The following is a 19584-nucleotide window of genomic DNA, read 5'->3' on the forward strand; positions in this document are numbered from 1 at the left end:
TATGAATTTTAAAGTTACTCAAAATAAATGACACGGCCATTTCTTCCAATTATTGTCTCTGGTCTCCTTATTGAATGAATGGGCCTTGTGAGGCCATGCAGCAGCAAACGGCGTAAGATTTTCTACAGAAAAAAAATGAAATCAGTGTCAGTCAGAGAACATGTGCTTGCTTACCATTAGCATCTGTATTGAGTTTTTGCATTTCTTTTGCAACCATTTTTGTGAAGGAGGAATTATTGTGTTAAAAAAATACAAAGTAAAAGTAAGCAAAATCCAGATATTTATTGTAAGGGCTCGCTCACACGGCCGTAAATTTTCTCATGCGAGAGAATCGGGCTGATTATGAAAATGACACTCAGCTCAAACTCTGTCACAGTTTGATCCAAGTGTCATGTTAGTGTAATCTGAATCTCTTGCATGACAGAATCGCAGGCCACGTGTGGAGAAGGAGAACTTAATTTCTCTATCTTCTGCATTGCCTGTGTCCACGTAAATCGGACTGCACTCGATGACATCTGAGTGCTGTCCCATGTTTTACATGCATCCAAAGAATTATATGGGTGTGCATGGTCAGATTATCGGAGGCACACGCAGAATGCTGAGATTTTTTCCTCATGATAAATCGACATGAGAAAAAACTTGCAGATTTGCACTTCCCCATGGTATAACATTCGTCTCAGCGCTATTCAATAAAAATCAGTTAGCATTAGTGTAAGCGAGCCCTGTCACAATCTAACTCGCAAAGCGTGCATGTCACAAACTTTTACTAGTTTAGATTTCACAGTTAGTTAGTTTACTAGTTAGATTTCACATCCGGACATACCACACCAATTCAGCGGCCTGTTGCAATTGCTGACTTTTTGCTGACACTTTGCTCGCTTCTGAGTCGGAGTCGAGCTCTCTGCCGTTTACTGATCCAGCCTCTGGCCCATCCATCTGGCCCATCAAGAGTCACTCTCATTTCCTTAGTCCATAAAACCTTTGAAATGTCAGTCTTAAGATATTTCTTGGCCCAGTCTTGACGTTTTATCTTATGTTTCTTGATCAGAATTGGTCGTTTTTCAGCCTTCCTTACCTTGGCCATGTCCCTGAGTATCGCACACCTTGTGCTTTTGTTACTCCAGTAACGTTGCAGCTCTGAAATATGGCAAAACTGGTGGCAAATGGCATCTTGGCAGCTTCACGCTTGATTTTCCTCAAATCATGGGCAGTTATTTTGCGCCTTTTTTGCCCAACACGCTTCTTGCAACCCTGTTGGCTGTTTGCCATGAAACAATTGTTTGTTCGGTGATCATGCTTTAAAAGTTTGGGAATTTCAAGAGTGCTGCATCCCTCTGCAAGACATCTCACAATTTTGGACTTTTCAGAGCCCGCCAAATCTCTCTTCTGACCCATTTTGCCAAAGGAAAGGAAGTTGCATAATAATTAAGCACACCTTATATAGGGTTTTGATGTCGTTAGACAACACCCCTCCTCTTACAGAGATGCACATCACCTGATTTACTTAATTGGTAGTTGACTCTCAAGCCTGAACAGCTTGGAGTAGGACAACATGTATAAAAAGTATCATGTGATCAAAATACAACTTGCCTAATAATTCTGCCCACAGTGTGGTAAAGAAGATTCTATTTGACCAAAACCATGGATTCTCTCCATCACATGAGCCTACATCAGTTCACTGTTTGCCGGGTGCTGCACCCCAAGTGCCTTACTCTAATTTTTCCTGGCTTTGTTTTGGCATACTCAGCTGAGGGACGAGGACAGCGGTCACATTGCGGATTCATACCCACACCTATAGCGTCCATCTCTGTACAACCCCATCAAGTGAGCACCTCCCCTATACATTGCTCTTACATGCTCACAGTGGTGTAACTACAACAGGTGCAGAGGTTGCAATCGCACCCGGCCCTGGAACCCAGAGGGCCCTAAAAGTCCCTTTGGCCTATAGAAAAAGACTATCGCTATTAAAGATTTAAAATATTTGGTGGCCCGTTGAAGCTTTCGCATCGGGGCCCATGAGTTTCAAGTTACGCCACTGTGTGCTTGCTGTATATTCGACCTCTTGTTTGGTTCCTTTTCTTCATGCCTTCTCAATGTTGAGCTGCCTATGTAAATAGACTTTTAGTGGGTAACACTTGACAATAAAGGAAATGTCAAGTTAGGATACTAACAATGGAAATTAGTGACTAATAACCTGGTTAAATTATATTTATTTTCACAATCATGGATCACTTTGACCAAATATTTACAAAATTGCTAATGTTAGTCGTTAAAGCAAGATAAGAAATAATAAACCCATCATTCCAGAACAAACAGGTTGGTTTAAACTACCACTGAACATATTTACAAGGTGGATAACAGGAGACAATGCTCGAAACTAGCATATCATGTTGGATAATCTATGATTAAATGGCCCATCAAATCTGCCCAACTATTCAGCCCTTTCCTACCTGAAACCTATTTGTCTGCCACTTATTGGTATTGGTTTCTTGTCTTTATTTTTCACAGAAACTGCAACCAACTCCGTTAACCTAAGTGTAATTTATAACATGGACTAAGTTGTTTTTTTCCTTGTAGGTGTCACATCCTAAACCTGAAATTTTGCATTGAGAAGAATGACTTTTTCCATGACTGAGCTGTGAAGACGATTACCATTGATAGGACCTTCACAATGCTCCCAACCTGAGAAAGGAACTCATGATGACCAGAAAGGCCAGTTTATAAAAGTCAATTTGTAGAGAAAACAGAAGTGTTAGTCCAATCTTATCACTCGAATACAGATTCAAGATAATTCCGTGTATTGAAGATTGGCAAGAACCTCCACTCCCAGACTGCTATCTCCACGTAGTAAATCATTACCTGGAAAGTCATTAAACCATTAGAATACGAATGTCACCAATTAGTTCTATATTACTAAAGTAATGGATGAAAAATGATGGGCAAAATGAGAAATTTTCTTTGAGGTTAAAGGAATTCCAGATATAGAGATAGTTTTTCTGATACAACTAATAACAAGTGTCCATTAATATGCATTTGTTCCAAAAAAAAGAAGTAACGATCCCACGAAAATTTTCTGCCAAATAATAATCGAAAACCATTCAAATGATACATATGTGATCCATTCATATTGGGCAAAGCAATGGTTGCATTCTCCTAGGTATTTTTAAAGTGTAAGTGAGCCTAAGCATTAAGTATTCCTTAACTCTTTAAGGACCAGGGAATTTTTTATTTTTGAGCTCTCATATTTTCCAACTTTGCTATTTTTTCATCGACATAAAGTCATGAGGGCTCGTTTTTTTTGCCAGACGAGTTGTAATTCTAAATGAGATGATACAAAAGAGGTCCAGCTCCCACAATCCAGTAAAATTACAATCAGCTTTTCTCAAATAATCCACAAACACCAGGCACAATGATGCAACTTGTTTCGGATCACGTTATGATCCTTTTTCATAGCATGAAAATTAGTCAGTAACTTTAAATGGCATCTTATATGTTACCATATCAAGTACTGAAACACAGAAAAAAAATTCCAAGCAGGATAAATGGAGAAGAAAAATGAAATTCCGAAATTGTTTTGGGGGTTTTGTTTTTATGACATTCATTGTGCAGTAAAAATGATCTTGAAGCTTCAATTTTTCTTCTATTTAAGTGATGAAAAAATAAATCGGAATATTTAAAAAAAATATGTTTTGCTTAGTGTCGTCCTTTCCCTAGATCCATAACATTATTATTTTTCTGCTGATGGGGCTCAGTGAAGGCTTGTTTTTTGCACAGTGAGCTAAAGTTTTTATTGATACCAATTTTGTGTAGATATTTTGCTTTGATTGCTTGTTATTACATTTTTTAGGAAAGTGAGGTGACCAAACAATTTTGACGTTTCGATTTTTCACTTTATGGTGTTTACCGATCAGGTAATTGGTTCCTTATTTTAATAGATTGGGCTTTTATTAATTCAGCAATACCAAATATGTTTACTTATTTTTTATTTTTTCCTTTATTTTTAATAAGGAAAAAGAGGGGTGATTTCAACTTTTATGGGGTTTTTTTTAATTTTGTTTTTTATATTTTTATATTTTCAAAAACTTTGTCTTTATTTTTCACATTTTTTTTAGTCCCCTCAGGGGACTTGTACCTGCAATTTCTCCATTGCTCATACTATGTATTGCAACACCATAGTATTGTAGTGAATGGTGAAAATTTGGATCTCCTATGGCTGAGTTTTAGAGGGGGAACTGAGATGACAGCAGTGGGGGTCTTCAGCAGACCCCGTCTGTCATAGTAACCCTTTGGTTCCCCACGATTGCATCACAGGAGTCAAATGGGAGTGAGTGCGCTTGTGCACCGGCGCTCGTTCCACTGAAATGCCGCTGGGTGTGATTAATAGTGGCATCTAAATGGTTAATTATTCCCGTGGCTGGAATGCGACACCAGCCTTGGCTGTTAGAGACAGATGCTAGCTATGTAATATACCCGGTATCTGCTGCCATTAAAGACCCTTTCGCAGGACGAGAATAACACATCCATTTGTCCCTTTCCCGAGACCCATAACATTTTTATTTTTTTGTTGATGGGGCAGAGTATGGCTTGTTTTTTGCACAGTGAACTGAAGTTTTTACTGATACCAATTTTGTGTAGCTATGTTGCTTTAATTGCTTAATTAATATACCCTCGTTATTTGAATGACTCCCTTTCAGAATTGGTATGATTTTATTTGCACTAGCCATTCCAGTAGCCGCTGCAAGATAGAAAGCGTATAACACCTCTTACCCACTGGCGCCTGCGGCTCGTCTCTCGATTAGCCAGCCTGCCATGCGCATCACACCACAACGATTATGGCGTACAGTGGCCACAAACGACTGTCATGGCCGATGAAATGGAACGTGCGGATTCTGCTTTAGGGAACTCTGGAAATTTTTGGAGTAATTTTTATTCTTTCTGAACTGGTTTAATATGGGTTTTAGACAAACTTTTTTCTAAACTTTCTTTGCAGCATTTTGCTTAGAAAGTGGTGAACTTGGAAAGCTTTCCTTCAGAATAATGATGAGCGAGTGTACTTATTCCTCGAGTTTTCCGAGCATGCTCAGGTATTCTTGGGCGTGCTCGTATATTATGTTTGTGTCCCCGCAGCTGCATGATTTGCGGCTGCTAGACAGCCTGAATACATGTGGGGGATTCCCTAACAAACAGGCAATCCCTGCATGTATTCAGGCTGTCTAACAGCCACAAATCATGCAGCTGCGGGGACTCAAATATAATATACGAGCACGCCCGAGAATACCTGAGCATGCTCGGAAAACTCGAATAACGAGCACACTCGCTCATCACTACTTCAGAATCCTCTTCAAAGAAATTATATGCACTTCAGGGCCGGACTGGCCATCTGGCAATTGTGGCAAATGCCAGAAGGACCTGTCTGGCCATGGGCTGCCTTGTCTGCTACCCATACTGTTAAGAGTTGTGACGGAGCACAAAGTTGTTGACTCCATCACTTACCCCAGCAGGCCACGGGTATCATTAGAAATATTGGTCTTGTAGTAAATCTTCCTTTCCTCCATCCAGGGTAATATTAGTAGTAATATATCCCATCTGGTTCATGGGGACAGGGACAACATGGGCCTGTGTGATTTCAAATGCCAGGACTGAATTTCAGCCCCAGTCCGTACCTGATGCACTTTCTTCATTTTACCAGGTGTTTTTCAAAACCTTTTAATGAAAAAAAGCTCTCTCACTTGGCACGGCTGAGCATGCATGTTTACTTCAATGGTAAAAGTGGTAAAAACTGCTGCAATGCTCCTCTTACCCAATACTAATGACATCCACCATTATGGGACAGTCAGGAGGCCTCCCGATACACATCATTTTCCACTGAAATTGACAAGTTTAGTTGATTTGTATGTGATCAGCTTTACATTAAAATTTCCCCACTGTATACTTTTTTCACCCATCCACACGCTAGATGACCCAGGTATGATTACTGAGGGTCCGAATGTTTGAACTCCACTGATCCCAAAGTCCACTGTGTGAATGAAGCTGTAGTGCATATTCTTGACCGATGCTCTATTCACAGAGATAGCTATTCCATCATTCTTATGGAAGTGAATGGAGCAGTGGCGGAGCGGGTGCACAAGGTTCCAAGCGTAAGGCCCCTGTAGCTCCTTGATTCTCATAGAGGATGTAAAGTTATGGAGATTTAGTCCTAATTTGATATCCAAGTATTAGATTCCATATTCATCATTTCATAGTAAATGACAAATGGAGGGGTGGAGAAATTCTCAAAGGAATCAGATTGATTTTTGGTCTTATTGTCTCTTGGTCTGGTTTTCCCTTATTAAAGGGGTTGCAATCTTCAGGTAATTTTCATGCATCAGCTTGTATGTGCTCGTTACCTAACTCATTACATTGTATTTTCACAAATTGATCTCTTTAATTGTCTGCGACAATAATCCATAATTTGATAATTATTCTGAACTTGTACATTGAGCTTTGAGGAGAATGTCACATTGCATGCACAAAATATAAGATGAGATGATTTTCTGGCATGGAGAGATACCAAACAATAGGCTAGGGTCACACATCTGATCATACTAACCACATTCTGATAGTGTGATACAGTTTTCTTGGATGTGGAGAAAATAAAAAGATTCTCCATCTTCTACACGCAGCGTGTCCATGAAAATCGGACTGCATTCGGATGCCATCCGAGTGCAATATGATGGTTTCCACGGACCCACATGAATGGCAAAGTATAGTCTGACGGAGGCAGCTTGTGCATACTGTGGAAAAAATCGAACATGTGCACAGCCCCATAGAATAACATGATGACAAGTGCTGTCGATCTAAAGCACTTGTCTGATTATTATGGTCATCTACACGTGTCCTTAGAGGAATGGTACAACATAAGGGTGAGGCCTGGCTCAAAAATTGCAATGTGATGTTTGAAAGAGCCTGGTTTCCCCCCTCCCAATTGCATGTATCTAGATTAAAAAAAAAGCGCAGTGCATTTGTACAGAATATACAAGTAACATAATCATAAACTATCCGGTACATCAGCCATTTACTCCCATATAATCCATGGGCCATGTAATAATAGCTATTGTACTCTTCACATTGCTTCCTACATAAGGTCATTACCTGGATGAACTTTGTATGCTTGATTTATTTTACAAGGATTTGCACTTCTCAGTTTACATTTCGCTGAGGTTCATGTGCTTCTTTCCTGCATGACTTCATTTTCCTCTATCTGGTGTTTTTTTATGTGTTTTTATATGTCTAGATTTAGACAAAGTCTTTAACCTGATAAGCATCTACCTCACAGGCGTATCTCGGAAGGAGGCAGATGGGTCATTTGCCTCAGATGCAGTTGGCAGGTGGCCCCGTCCGGCCGCCTTATGAGGTGGTTTGAGGTGTCACCCCAGCAGCTGCATTCTGCCACCCCCTTCTCCCTTGACTGGGAGTTGGTGGTAACTGATCCTGTGGAGATAAAGACATCAAAGATTTATTGAAATGGGGGTGGAGAAGATTTGAGGACACAGTTTGGGGAGCGAGGAAAGGATGGGTGCTGATACAATATGGGAGAAAGAGAAATTTGAGGGCACAGTATGAGCAGCATGTATGAGGAAACAGTATGCAGGGGATAGGTGCAGACAGAGTATGAGGAGCAAGGGGAAATGTATGAGGACATTGAATGGGAAGAATGGGTGCAGACACAGTATAGGGAGTGAAGGGGAATGTATTCTGACACAGTTTTGGGAGTGAGGAAGGGGATGAGTGCAGACACAGCAGGGTGACTGAGAGAGGGGATGGGTACAGACACAGTAAGGGGATGGGCCTGGACACAGTATGAGGAGCTATGGGGGAATATATGTGGACACAGTATCAGTAGTGAGGGGGAAATGCATGTGGACACAGTATGAGGAGCAAGGGGAAGAATGTATGCTGGCACAGTATAGGGATCGAGGGTAATGGGATAGGTGTTGACACATTATGAGGAGTCGGGAAGATGTATGTTGTGAATTCTGCTCTTGGGCTCCCTCCGGTGGTTGTAAGTGGTAGCGCTGCTGTCTCTGAATCACAGCATTTATCAGGTGTGTTCACTTTTTGCAATTGTGACTGGGCTATTTAGTTTTGCTTCACCCTTTAGTCAGTGCCAGTTGTCCATTGTTCCTGGAGGATTCACATCTCTGCCTGGTCTCTCCTGCTTTGCAGTTCTTTTCATCAAAGATAAGTTCTGGCCTTGATTTTTTGCTGTCCACATGCTGTGGCCTTATTGTTCAGTTCTTTTCCATGTTTTTTGTCTTGTCCAGCTTGGTCTGTATAAGGATTTGTTTAGCCAAGCTGGTATCTCTGGAGATGCAGATGTACCCTCCATATCTTTAGTTAGCTGTGGAGTTTTTGTATTTTCTGTGGTGGATATTTTCTAGTGTTTTAACCCCTTCACCCCCAAGGGTGGTTTGCACGTTAATGACCGGGCCAATTTTTACAATTCTGACCACTGTCCCTTTATGAGGTTATAACTCTGGAACGCTTCAACGGATCTTGGCGATTCTGACATTCTTTTCTCGTGACATATTGTACTTCATGATAGTGGTAAAATTTCTTCGATATAACTTGCGTTTATTTGTGAAAAAAACGAATATTTGGCGAAAATTTTGAAAATTTCGCAATTTTCCAACTTTGAATTTTTATGCCCTTAAATCACAGACATATGTCATGCAAAATACTTAATAAGTAACATTTCCCACATGTCTACTTTACATCAGCACAATTTTGGAACCAAATTTTTTTTTTGTGACGGAGTTATAAGGGTTAAAAGTTGACCAGCAATTTCTCATTTTTACAACACCATTTTTTTTTTAGGGACCACATCTCATTTGAAGTCATTTTGAGGGGTCTATATGATAGAAAATACCCAATTGTGACACCATTCTAAAAACTGCACCCCTCAAGGTACTCAAAACCACTTTCAAGAAGTTTATTAACCCTTCAGGTGTTTCACAGGAATTTTTGGAATGTTTAAATAAAAATGAACATTTAACTTTTTTTCACACAAAATTTAATTCAGCTCCAATTAGTTTTATTTTACCAAGGGTAACAGGAGAAAATAGACCCCAAAATTTGTTGTACAATTTGTCCTGAGTACGCTGATACCCCATATGTGGGGGTAAACCACTGTTTGGGCGCATGGCAGAGCTCGGAAGGAAAGGAGCGCCATTTGACTTTTCAATGCAAAATTGACTGGAATTGAGATGGGACGCCATGTTGCGTTTGGAGAGCTCCTGATGTGCCTAAACATTGAAACCCCCCACAAGTGACACCATTTTGGAAAGTAGACCCCTTAAGGAACTTATCTAGATGTGTGTTGAGCACTTTGACCCAACAAGTGCTTCACAGAAGTTTATAATGCAGAGCCGTAAAAATAAAAAATCATATTTTTTCACAAAAATGATCTTTTCGCCCCCAATTTTATATTTTCCCAAGGGTAAGAGAAGAAATTGGACCCCAAAAATTGTTGTGCAATTTGTCCTGAGTACGCTGATACCCCATATGTGGGTGTAAACCATTGTTTGGGCGCAGGGCAGAGCTCGGAAGGGAAGGAGCGCCATTTGACTTTTCAATGCAAAATTGACTGGAATTGAGATGGGACGCCATGTTGCGTTTGGAGAGCCCCTGATGTGCCTAAACATTGAAACCCCCCACAAGTGACACCATTTTGGAAAGTAGACCCCTTAAGGAACTTATCTAGATGTGTGTTGAGCACTTTGACCCAACAAGTGCTTCACAGAAGTTTATAATGCAGAGCCGTAAAAATAAAAAATCATATTTTTTCACAAAAATGATCTTTTTGCCCCCATTTTTTTATTTCCCCAAGGGTAAGAGAAGAAATTAGACCACAAAAGTTGTTGTGCAATTTGTCCTGAGTACGACGATACCCCATATGTGGGGGTAAACCACTGTTTGGGCGCATAGCAGAGCTCGGAAGGGAAGGAGCGCTATTTTACTTTTCAATGCAAAATTGACTGGAATTAAGATGGGATGCCATGTTGCGTTTGGAGAGCCCTTGATGTGCCTAAACATAAAAACCCCCCACAAATGACACCATTTTGGAAAGTAGACCCCCTAAGGAACTTATCTAGATGTGTTTTGAGAGCTTTGATCCCCCAAGTGTTTCACTACAGTTTATAACGCAGAGCCGTGAAAATAAAAATTCTTTTTTTTTTCACAAAAATGATTTTTTAGCCCCCAGTTTTGTATTTTCACAAGGGTATCAGGATAAATTGGACCCCAAAAGTTGTTGTCCAATTTGTCCTGAGTGCGCTGATACCCCATATGTGGGGGGGAACCACTGTTTGGGCGCATGACAGAGCTCGGAAGGGAAGGAGCGCCATTTGGAATGCAGACTTAAATGGATTGGTCTGCAGGCGTCACATTGCATTTGCAGAGCCCCTGATGTACCCAAACAGTACAAACCCCCACAAGTGACCCCATATTGGAAACTAGACCCCCCAAGGAACTTATCTAGATGTGTTGTGAGAACTTTGAACCCCCAAGTGTTTCACTACAGTTTATAACGCAGAGCCGTGAAAATAAAAATTATTTTCTTTTTTCACAAAAATGATTTTTATCCCCCAGTTTTGTATTTTCACAAGGGTATCAGGATAAATTGGACCCCAAAAGTTGTTGTACAATTTGTCCTGAGTACGCTGATACCCCATATGTGGTGGGGAACCACTGTTTGGGCGCATGACAGAGCTCGGAAGGGAAGGAGCGCCATTTGGAATGCAGACTTAAATGGATTGGTCTGCAGACGTCACGTTGCATTTGCAGAGCCCCTGATGTACCCAAACAGTACAAACCCCCCACAAGTGACCCCATATCGGAAACTAGACCCCCCAAGGAACTTATCTAGATGTGTTGTGAGAACTTTGAACCCCCAAGTGTTTCACTACAGTTTACAACGCAGAGCCGTGAAAATAAAAAATCCTTTTTTTCCCACAAAACTTATTTTTTGGCCCCCAGTTTTGTATTTTCCCAAGGGTAGCAGGAGAAATTGGACCCCAAAAGATGATGTCCAATTTGTCCTGAGTACGCTGATGCCACATATGTTGGGGTAAACCCCTGTTTGGGCACACGGGAGAGCTCTGAAGGGAAGGAGCACTGTTTTCCTTTTTCAACGCAGAATTGGCTGGAATTCAGATCGGATGCCATGTCCCGTTTGGAGAGCCCCTGATGTGCCTAAACAGTGGAAACACCCCAATTATAACTGAAACCCTAATCCAAACATACCCCTTACCCTAATCCCAGCAGTAACCCTAACCACTCCTCTAACCCAGACACACCCAACCCTATTCCCAACCGTAAATGTAATCCAAACCCTAACCCTATCTTTAGCCCCAACCCTAACTGTAGCCCCAACCCTTGCCCCAACCCTAGCCCTAACCCTAGCCCTAACCCTAGCAATAACCCTAGCCCTATCACTAGCCCTATCACTAGCCCTAACACTAGCCGTAACACTAACCCTAGCCCTAACCCTAGCCCCAACCCTAGCCCTAACCCTAGCCCTAACCCTAGCCCCAACCCTAGCCCTAACCTTAGCCCTAACCCTAACCCTAGCCCCAACCCTAACCCTAGCCCTAACCCTAGCCCCAACCCTAGCCCTAACCCTAACCCTAACCCTAGCCCTAACGCTTGCCCTCACCCTAACCCTAGCCCTAACTCTAGTCCTAACTCTAGCCCTAACCCTAACCCTAATGGGAAAATGGAAATACATACATTTTTTAATTTTTGTATTTTTCCCTAACTAAGGGGGTGATGAAGGGGGGTTTGATTTACTTTTATAGCGGGTTTTTTAGCGGATTTTTATGATTGGCAGCCGTCACACACTGAAAGACGCTTTTCATTGCAAAAAATATTTTTTGCGTTACCACATTTTGAGAGCTATAATTTTTCCATATTTGAGTCCACAGAGTCATGTGAGATCTTGTTTTTTGCAGGACGAGTTGACGTTTTTATTGGTAACATTTTCGGACACGTGACATTTTTTGATCGCTTTTTATTCCGATTTTTGTGAGGCAGAGTGATCAAAAACCAGCTATTCATGAATTTCTTTTGGGGGAGGCGTTTATACCGTTCCGCGTTTGGTAAAATTGATAAAGCAGTTTTATTCGTCGGGTCAGTACGATTACAGCGATATCTCATTTATATCATTTTTTTATGTTTTGGCGCTTTTATACGATAAAAACTATTTTATAGAAAAAATAATTATTTTGGTATCGCTTTATTCTCAGGACTATAACTTTTTTATTTTTTTGCTGATGATGCTGTGTGGTGGCTCGTTTTTTGCGGGACAAGATGACGTTTTCAGCGGTACCATGGTTATTTATATCAGTCTTTTTGATCGCGTGTTATTCCACTTTTTGTTCGGCAGTATGATAATAAAGCGTTGTTTTTTGCCTCGGTTTTTTTTTTTTTCCTACGGTGTTTACTGAAGGGGTTAACTAGTGGGGCAGTTTTATAGGTTGGGTCGTTACGGACGCGGCAATACTAAATATGTGTACTTTTATTGTTTTTTTTTTATTTAGCTAAAGAAATGTATTTATGGGAATAATAAATATATATTTTTTTCTTTATTCAGGATTTTTTTTTTTTTTTTTTTTTACACACGTGGAGAATTTTTTTTAAACTTTTTTACTTTGTCCCAGGGGGGGACATCACAGATCATTGATCTGGCAGTGTGCACAGCACTCTGTCAGATCGACGATCTGCTGTGCAGGGCTGCAGGCTTACCAAGTGTCTGCTCTGAGCAGACACTCGGTAAGCCACCTCCCTCCCTGCAGGACCCGGATGCCGCGGCCATCTTGGATCCGGGACCTGCGGCGAGGAGGGAGGTAGGAGACCCTCGGAGCAACACGATCACATCGCGTTGCTCCGGGGGTCTCAGGGAAGCCCGCAGGGAGCCCCCTCCCTGCGCGATGCTTCCCTATACCGCCGGCACACCGCGATCATGTTTGATCGCGGTGTGCCGGGGGTTAATGTGCCGGGGGCGGTCCGTGACCACTCCTGGCACATAGTGCCGGATGTCAGCTGCGATATGCAGCTGACACCCGGCCGAGATCGGCCGCGCTCCCCCCGAGAGCGCCGCCGATCGGTGATGACGTACTATCCCGTCGGTGGTCATACGGGCCCACCCCACCTCGACGGGATAGTACATCCGATGTCAGGAAGGGGTTAATACTGACCGCATAGTACTCTGTCCTATCCTTTCTATTTAGCTAGAAGTATCCTCCTTTGCTAAATTCTGATTTCAGTCTGTGTATGTTTTTTCCCTCTCCTCTCACAGTCAATATTTGTGGGGGGCTGCCTATCCTTTGGGAATTTTCTCTGAGGCAAGATAGTTTTCCCTTTTCTATCTCTAGGGGTAATTAGTCCTCCGGCTGTGTCGAGATGTCTAGGGAGTGCTAGGTACATTCCACGGCTACTTCTAGTTGCGGTGTTAAGTTCAGGGTCTGCGGTCAGTACAGGTACCACCTTCTCCAGCTGCTCTTAGGCCACCAGATCATAACAGATGTATGAGGAGGCAGTATGGAGAGCCAGGGGATAAATATGTGATGAGACAGTATGAGGAGGGAGAGGGAAATGTGTGAGACTGTTGAGAGGAATAGTGCGAGGAGACAGTATGCAGGGGAGAAATGTGTGAGTGGGAAGAGAATAGAGACTGAGTAGTGTGGGGGTGGCATGGGAGGACACAGCCAGGAGGGGACAGTATGGCAAGGAGGGGGAGTATGATGAGATGGCATAGTATAGGGACTGGGGCCTATAGGGAATACACAGTGTGAATAGGGGGCCCAGTAAGGAAAGGAGAGAGCAGTGTGGAGGGCATGTACCATAAGAGGGACAGTGTGTGGGTCATATTTTGTGCAGAGAATATAATGAGGGGTAATTGTTTATTCAGGGGCTCAGCATAGGGCAGATATTTGTATTCAGGAGCATTATCATAACAGTGCTATTTTTAAGGGCATTGTGTCGGGATGTGCTGCAGAATACTGAAGAAGAGGAACGTTTGCAGGGAAGAACTGTGGCTGTGAAAAGACATCATGGCATCTGGACAAGATGAAGAAAAGAAAGAGACAAATCCAATCAGAGAAAAAGTCACCTATAAGGTACCTAGATGTAAATGGAAGTAAAGCCTCGGTACCATACTGATGGCAGGAGTCCCATCTATCAAACATTTAGACCGAGTAGAGTATTACTGATATGAAGTAATTGTATGAAGCAAGAACACCACTTTAATGGCCCAAATAATGCCATAACAAAAATGTCTATTTATGAATAACTAAATAAATGAAATAAAAAATAGCAACACAAAAAATGGGCTATAGTGCAATCATTATGAAAAAGATACTATGTTGCTGAAGTCTGATGATAATATGCATTTCTAGTATATAAAGTTTACGTATAACATTGTATGAATACAGGATGGCGGAGCTTTCAAAAGGAATGTTTAATAGTAAAGTGTACATAAATGGAAAAGTTGAGGCATGGAAGGACCCTGTGCCTGCAGTCTGCACACCCGACAGTCTGATGTGCCTCGCCAGTCTGCCAGTCTCTCAAAACTGGTCTAGTAATGTGTACCAATTGTGTCATAGGAAAGTCCAAGGGTGAGTCAAAAGAAAGTCGCCCTCTGGATATAAAGTTTATATTAATCAACTTTTAGAAAAGAAAAAGACATAATTTTTCGAGATGATTTCCCTACTCTTCAATACACTTTATCCATCTGTCAACACGCTTTTACCTTCCCTTATTACCAATCTTTTAGGCTGAGCTGCGGGCCACGAATGCACCACTGTCTACACCGCTTCCTCAGGCATGAATCTTTGTCCTCATATGGCTTCTATGAGGGCAACAGATAGGTGATCGTCCAATAGGGAGGATGCTTTAAAGCAGGGGTGGGAACCTTTTTTCTGCTGAGGGCCAATTGGATATTTATATCACTTTTCGGGGGCCATACAAATCGTGCACTAACTCCACCCACAAAGTATGTCTTGACTTTGGCGTTGGTGTCAGGACACAATCTTTCATTGTATGTGCCTCAAAGTTCAGTAGTGAATACTGTGTGCGCATGCTCACAGACCAAGGAGAAATTGAAAAGCTGGTGGCCGTCAAAACACAGCTTTTACCGGGAATCTGTCCGGGGGGGGCTGGAGAAAAGGTCGGAGGTTCCCGACCCTTGTTTTAAAGCTTTTTCACCTTAAAATTAAGTTTTTGCAGTGTCGACAATATGGGCAGAGGTGTGCGGATGTGCATTGTCTGCGCTTTGTCCAAATGTGTGCAACGTCATTGATAACTATCGACACCAGACACTTCCTTAGAAAAAAAAACAAAAAACAAATCACGGCCCGCTGCTCCTCTTTTGTACAAATCACAAGTGTGGTTGCCTTTGTCTCCCGCATGGCAGTCCCGAATAACTAGGAGCAGACTTAGACAGAAGAGGGCCCCTGTACAAGAGCAGTATATGGTCCCGTCACAGTCCAATAGCTCATCACCATGCACGATTTGACCTGCCTTAGAATCATAGAATGTTATGACCTCCAGGGTCATCGTGTCCAACCCACTGCCCAATGCAGAATTCACCAAACCATCTCAGACAGATGTCTGTCCAGCCTCTGTTTGAAGACTTCCATTAAAGGAGAACTCACCACCTCTCGTGTTTCGGAGGTGGATGTGGCCCCATTACCTCTTCCACCCTCCGCGTGGCTGCATAGGACACACCAATGGCATGTCTCCCCTTGGAATTAACATAACATGTTCAAACCTGCACCACAGTGACTGTAGAGACAGTGATCTCATACAGAAAGTACTGATAAGACAAAGGTTTAAAAAATAACTGGAGTGCAGGCCATTTTTGGCTCATCCTCATGTGTTTATATGTCAAAAATAAGAATATAAATACTTTGTTAAGTGTCTAATTACATACCTAATGCTTCAAAAAAATATGGCATTGATTATGTGATGGATGGCAAAATCATTTGTACATGTGTTCTCTGCACTATACTCAATAACAGGAGCAGCATGAAGCACCTGTTCTGCAACTGCATAAAATGCTAACAGGTTGGCACATGTGTGTTTGACTTGGCAAGAAGATCCGATCTAAGTGTTAAGCCTGAGTCAACTATTAGTGAAACTCCCAGCACCTCCGTGATTTGCATGGGATGTTGCAAAATAATCAGTACAGCCTATCTGGTAAAGCTCGTAATTAAAACAATTTTGGGAGGTGGTGTTTTGTCTTTAAATAGGAGCCCTCCAGTCTTCTCCTAGACGCTGAGGAGGAGGAGGAGGTTGGGTCATCGGGTGCCTAAGCTACAAAGGATAATCACATTACCTGAGAAGAAGAAGGATATAATACATCCACTGTTAAGGGCTACCTACAAGTATGGGACTTTTACCTAATTTTCTCAAGTGCTGTAACAAGAAAGCCAGTAAGGACCTGGTGGTAAGTGACTTATATTGGAAACTAATGGGAATACTGAGTCAAGTGTCTGGGCACTCAGCCACGAAATGCTTTCTTTACTTGTCTTAATTGAGTAGTTTTGCAACAAGTGAACCCTTTGTTGTGTCTTCTACATCTTTACTGTATCTTGCTAAGGAATCTTTTATTCTTTTTACTCGAAAAGAGAAATTTTCTTTAGATGTAGAAAAACTGAAAGTGCAACTATTTAAGTTCTTCGGGGTGCTATTATTTGGAACATCGTCATGACTTTTTAGGAGATTTAGGTACTGAGATGTGTCTGATACCTCTCTGTCTGTGTAGTGTGATTGATGGCCAACTTTAGACGACTCTAATCAAAATGAAGAGTGAGGTTTTGACAGTTTGCAAAAGCAAAGTGCAAGGCATTTTATCCCCTGTTTACTTACATTCCGGCTTAATGATTAGTAAACGGGATTCTGTATTTTTTAGTAAAATTGTTTAAGGTGAGGTAGCCGTGCACGGTAGCCAGTCAGAGATTACGGCACTGAAATAATAAGTGACTTATCAACATCCTACCGTTCTACGTATCACACTTCACTGCTTTACAGCTCTGTATAGTTTATCTGAAAAGTAAAAATAATGAAAAATTAAAAAATACAATTGGAATTCTACTTAGAGGGCACTCTTTTTTTGGAGGGGGTCGACCTGTTAGCAATCTGTTATTACAAAGATCTTCTTTTTCCTTTTTTTTTAGCTTTTTCCCAGGTATTTTTGAGTGGGAAAGAAAAAAAAAATCTAAAAAATTTGGTTTTCGGCTTCAAAGTAATTACATTTTCTGTCTAGACTGTCCACAATTTACTTTTGATACAGACTTGATAGACTTTGAAATAGACTTAGTTTTTTTGCAACTTTATTTTTCCAATATAAAAATTGACACTGTGTATGGAAGGTCGACCCTTTATGCTAAATTATAATGTATCAGTTAATGATAAATTAAAATAATCATTGATTTTACATTGTAACTTAGCATACAGGGGCGACCTTCCATACAAAGCGTCAGTTAAAAAAAAATATAAAAAAAAATATTGCAAAAATAATGGAAAAATAATGTTGCAAAAAAATCTCAGTAGAAGGCAAAAACAAAATATATCTCAGTGATCCAAAAGGGGATGTTCTCCATCGCCAAAGGAAAGTAGTTAAAACTTAGCCTTTAATTCTATAGGATAGCAAAAAAAATTGGCAGAATGTGCACATATTAAAAAAATCACTACACGTGTTGGGTAGAAAAACCCATAATTATAGTGGAGTGGTGAGCTGACTTGACACTTTTTCTATTTTTTGTAAAAAATAAATATACTGTATATCATTTGAGAAGATATTCAATGTTAAGTTACTATGGACATGAGGCATTATAGAAGAGTAGGCCCATGCTGTGCTGCCATATGGTGCCTCTGCGTGTTAAGATATCCTCCCTTAAATAGAATCTATATATATAATTGTCTAAGGTCCACTTCCGTCTGTTTGTCTGTCACGGAAATCCTGTGTCAGTGATTGGTCGCGGCTGGCTGGGCGCGACAGGCACATTCCGGCCGCGAATTGGCCCCTCCCTATTCCCTTCCATTCAGCGCCCACATAGCGTTTCAGCAGTCTGTTAAATGGACTGCGTTACACCGTGGCATAACGCGGTGTAACGCAGTCCGTTAACGTTGCCATTAACCCTGGAAGTGCGACCAACGTTTTACTATTGATGCTGCCTATGCAGCATCAATAGTACAAAACATATAATGTTAAAAATAATAATAATAAAAAAAATCATCATATTCTCACCTCCCAGCGTCCACGGCAGCCTTTCCCGCTCCTCACGACGCTCCGGTCCCAAGAATGCATTGCGGCAATGACCCAGATGACGTAGCGGTCTCACGAGACCGCTACATCATCACAGGTTATTGCCGCAAGGCATTACTGGGAACGGAGCATCGTGCTATATACTACTTGGGCTGTGTTATATACTGCGTGGGCTGTGCTATATACTACATGGGCTGTGCCATATATTACGTGTCTGTGCTATATACTACATGGGCTGTGCTATATATTACGTGGCTGTGCTATATACTACGTAGCTGTGCTATATACTACGTGGCCGTCCACGAACAATCAGCGACAGACGCAGTCCGGACGTGAATTGGCACGGGATTTGAACCACGCTTCACTAATTGGTCTCACCCGGCCGGCCGAATCCTGTGTATTTATTGCATTATTCTGAAAATCTTCATAAATAAGCTACATACAGTTAGGTCCATATATATTTGGACACAGACAACATTTTTCTAATTTTGGTTATAGACATTACCACAATGAATTTTAAACAAAACAATTCAGATGCAGCTGAAGTTCAGACTTTCAGCTTTCATTTGAGGGTATCCACATTAAAATTGGATGAAGGGTTTAGGAGTTTCAGCTCTTTAACATGTGCCACCCTGTTTTAAAAGGGACCAAAAGTAATTGGACAATTGACTCCAAGGCTATTTCATGGACAGGTGTGGGCAGTCCCTTCGTTATGTCATTCTCAATTAAGCAGATAAAAGGCCTGGAGTTGATTTGAGGTGTGGTGCTTGCATTTGGAAGGTTTTGCTGTGAAGTAAACATGCGGTCAAAGGAGCTCTCCATGCAGGTGAAACAAGCCATCCTTAAGCTGCGAAAACAGAAAAAAAAAACATCCGAGAAATTGCTACAATATTAGGAGTGGCAAAATCAACAGTTTGGTGCATCCTGAGAAAGAAAGAAAGCACTGGTGAACTCATCAATGCAAAAAGACCTGGGCGCCCACGGAAGACAACAGTGGTGGATGATCGCAGAATAATCTCCATGGTGAAGAGAAACCCCTTCACAACAGCCAACCAAGTGACCAACACTCTCCAGGAGGTCGGCGTATCAATATCCAAATCTACCATAAAGAGAAGACTGCATGAAAGTAAATACAGAGGTCTCACTGCACGGTGCAAGCCACTCATAAGTGTCAAGAATAAAAAGGCTAGACTGGACTTTGCTAAAAAACATCTAAAAAAGCCAGCACAGTTCTGGAAGAACATTCTTTGGATAGATGAAACCAAGATCATCCTCTA

At 41.5% G+C, this 19584-nt stretch overlaps 1 protein-coding gene across 1 annotated transcript in view; it reads left to right on the top strand.

Moving 5' to 3' along the window:
* The first annotated feature begins 16309 nt into the window (after nt 1–16309).
* LOC143805753 (sodium- and chloride-dependent neutral and basic amino acid transporter B(0+)-like) overlaps nt 16310–19584 on the top strand; it is a 53033-nt gene continuing 49758 nt past the window's right edge. The window contains exon 1 of the mRNA XM_077285372.1: nt 16310–16486. Coding sequence (XP_077141487.1) covers nt 16427–16486 — 60 coding nt within the window. The 5' untranslated portion in view covers nt 16310–16426. The remainder of the gene's footprint in view (nt 16487–19584) is intronic.

The sequence above is a fragment of the Ranitomeya variabilis genome, chromosome 2 (assembly GCF_051348905.1).
Source record: "Ranitomeya variabilis isolate aRanVar5 chromosome 2, aRanVar5.hap1, whole genome shotgun sequence".
NCBI classification, from domain to species: Eukaryota; Metazoa; Chordata; class Amphibia; order Anura; family Dendrobatidae; genus Ranitomeya; species Ranitomeya variabilis.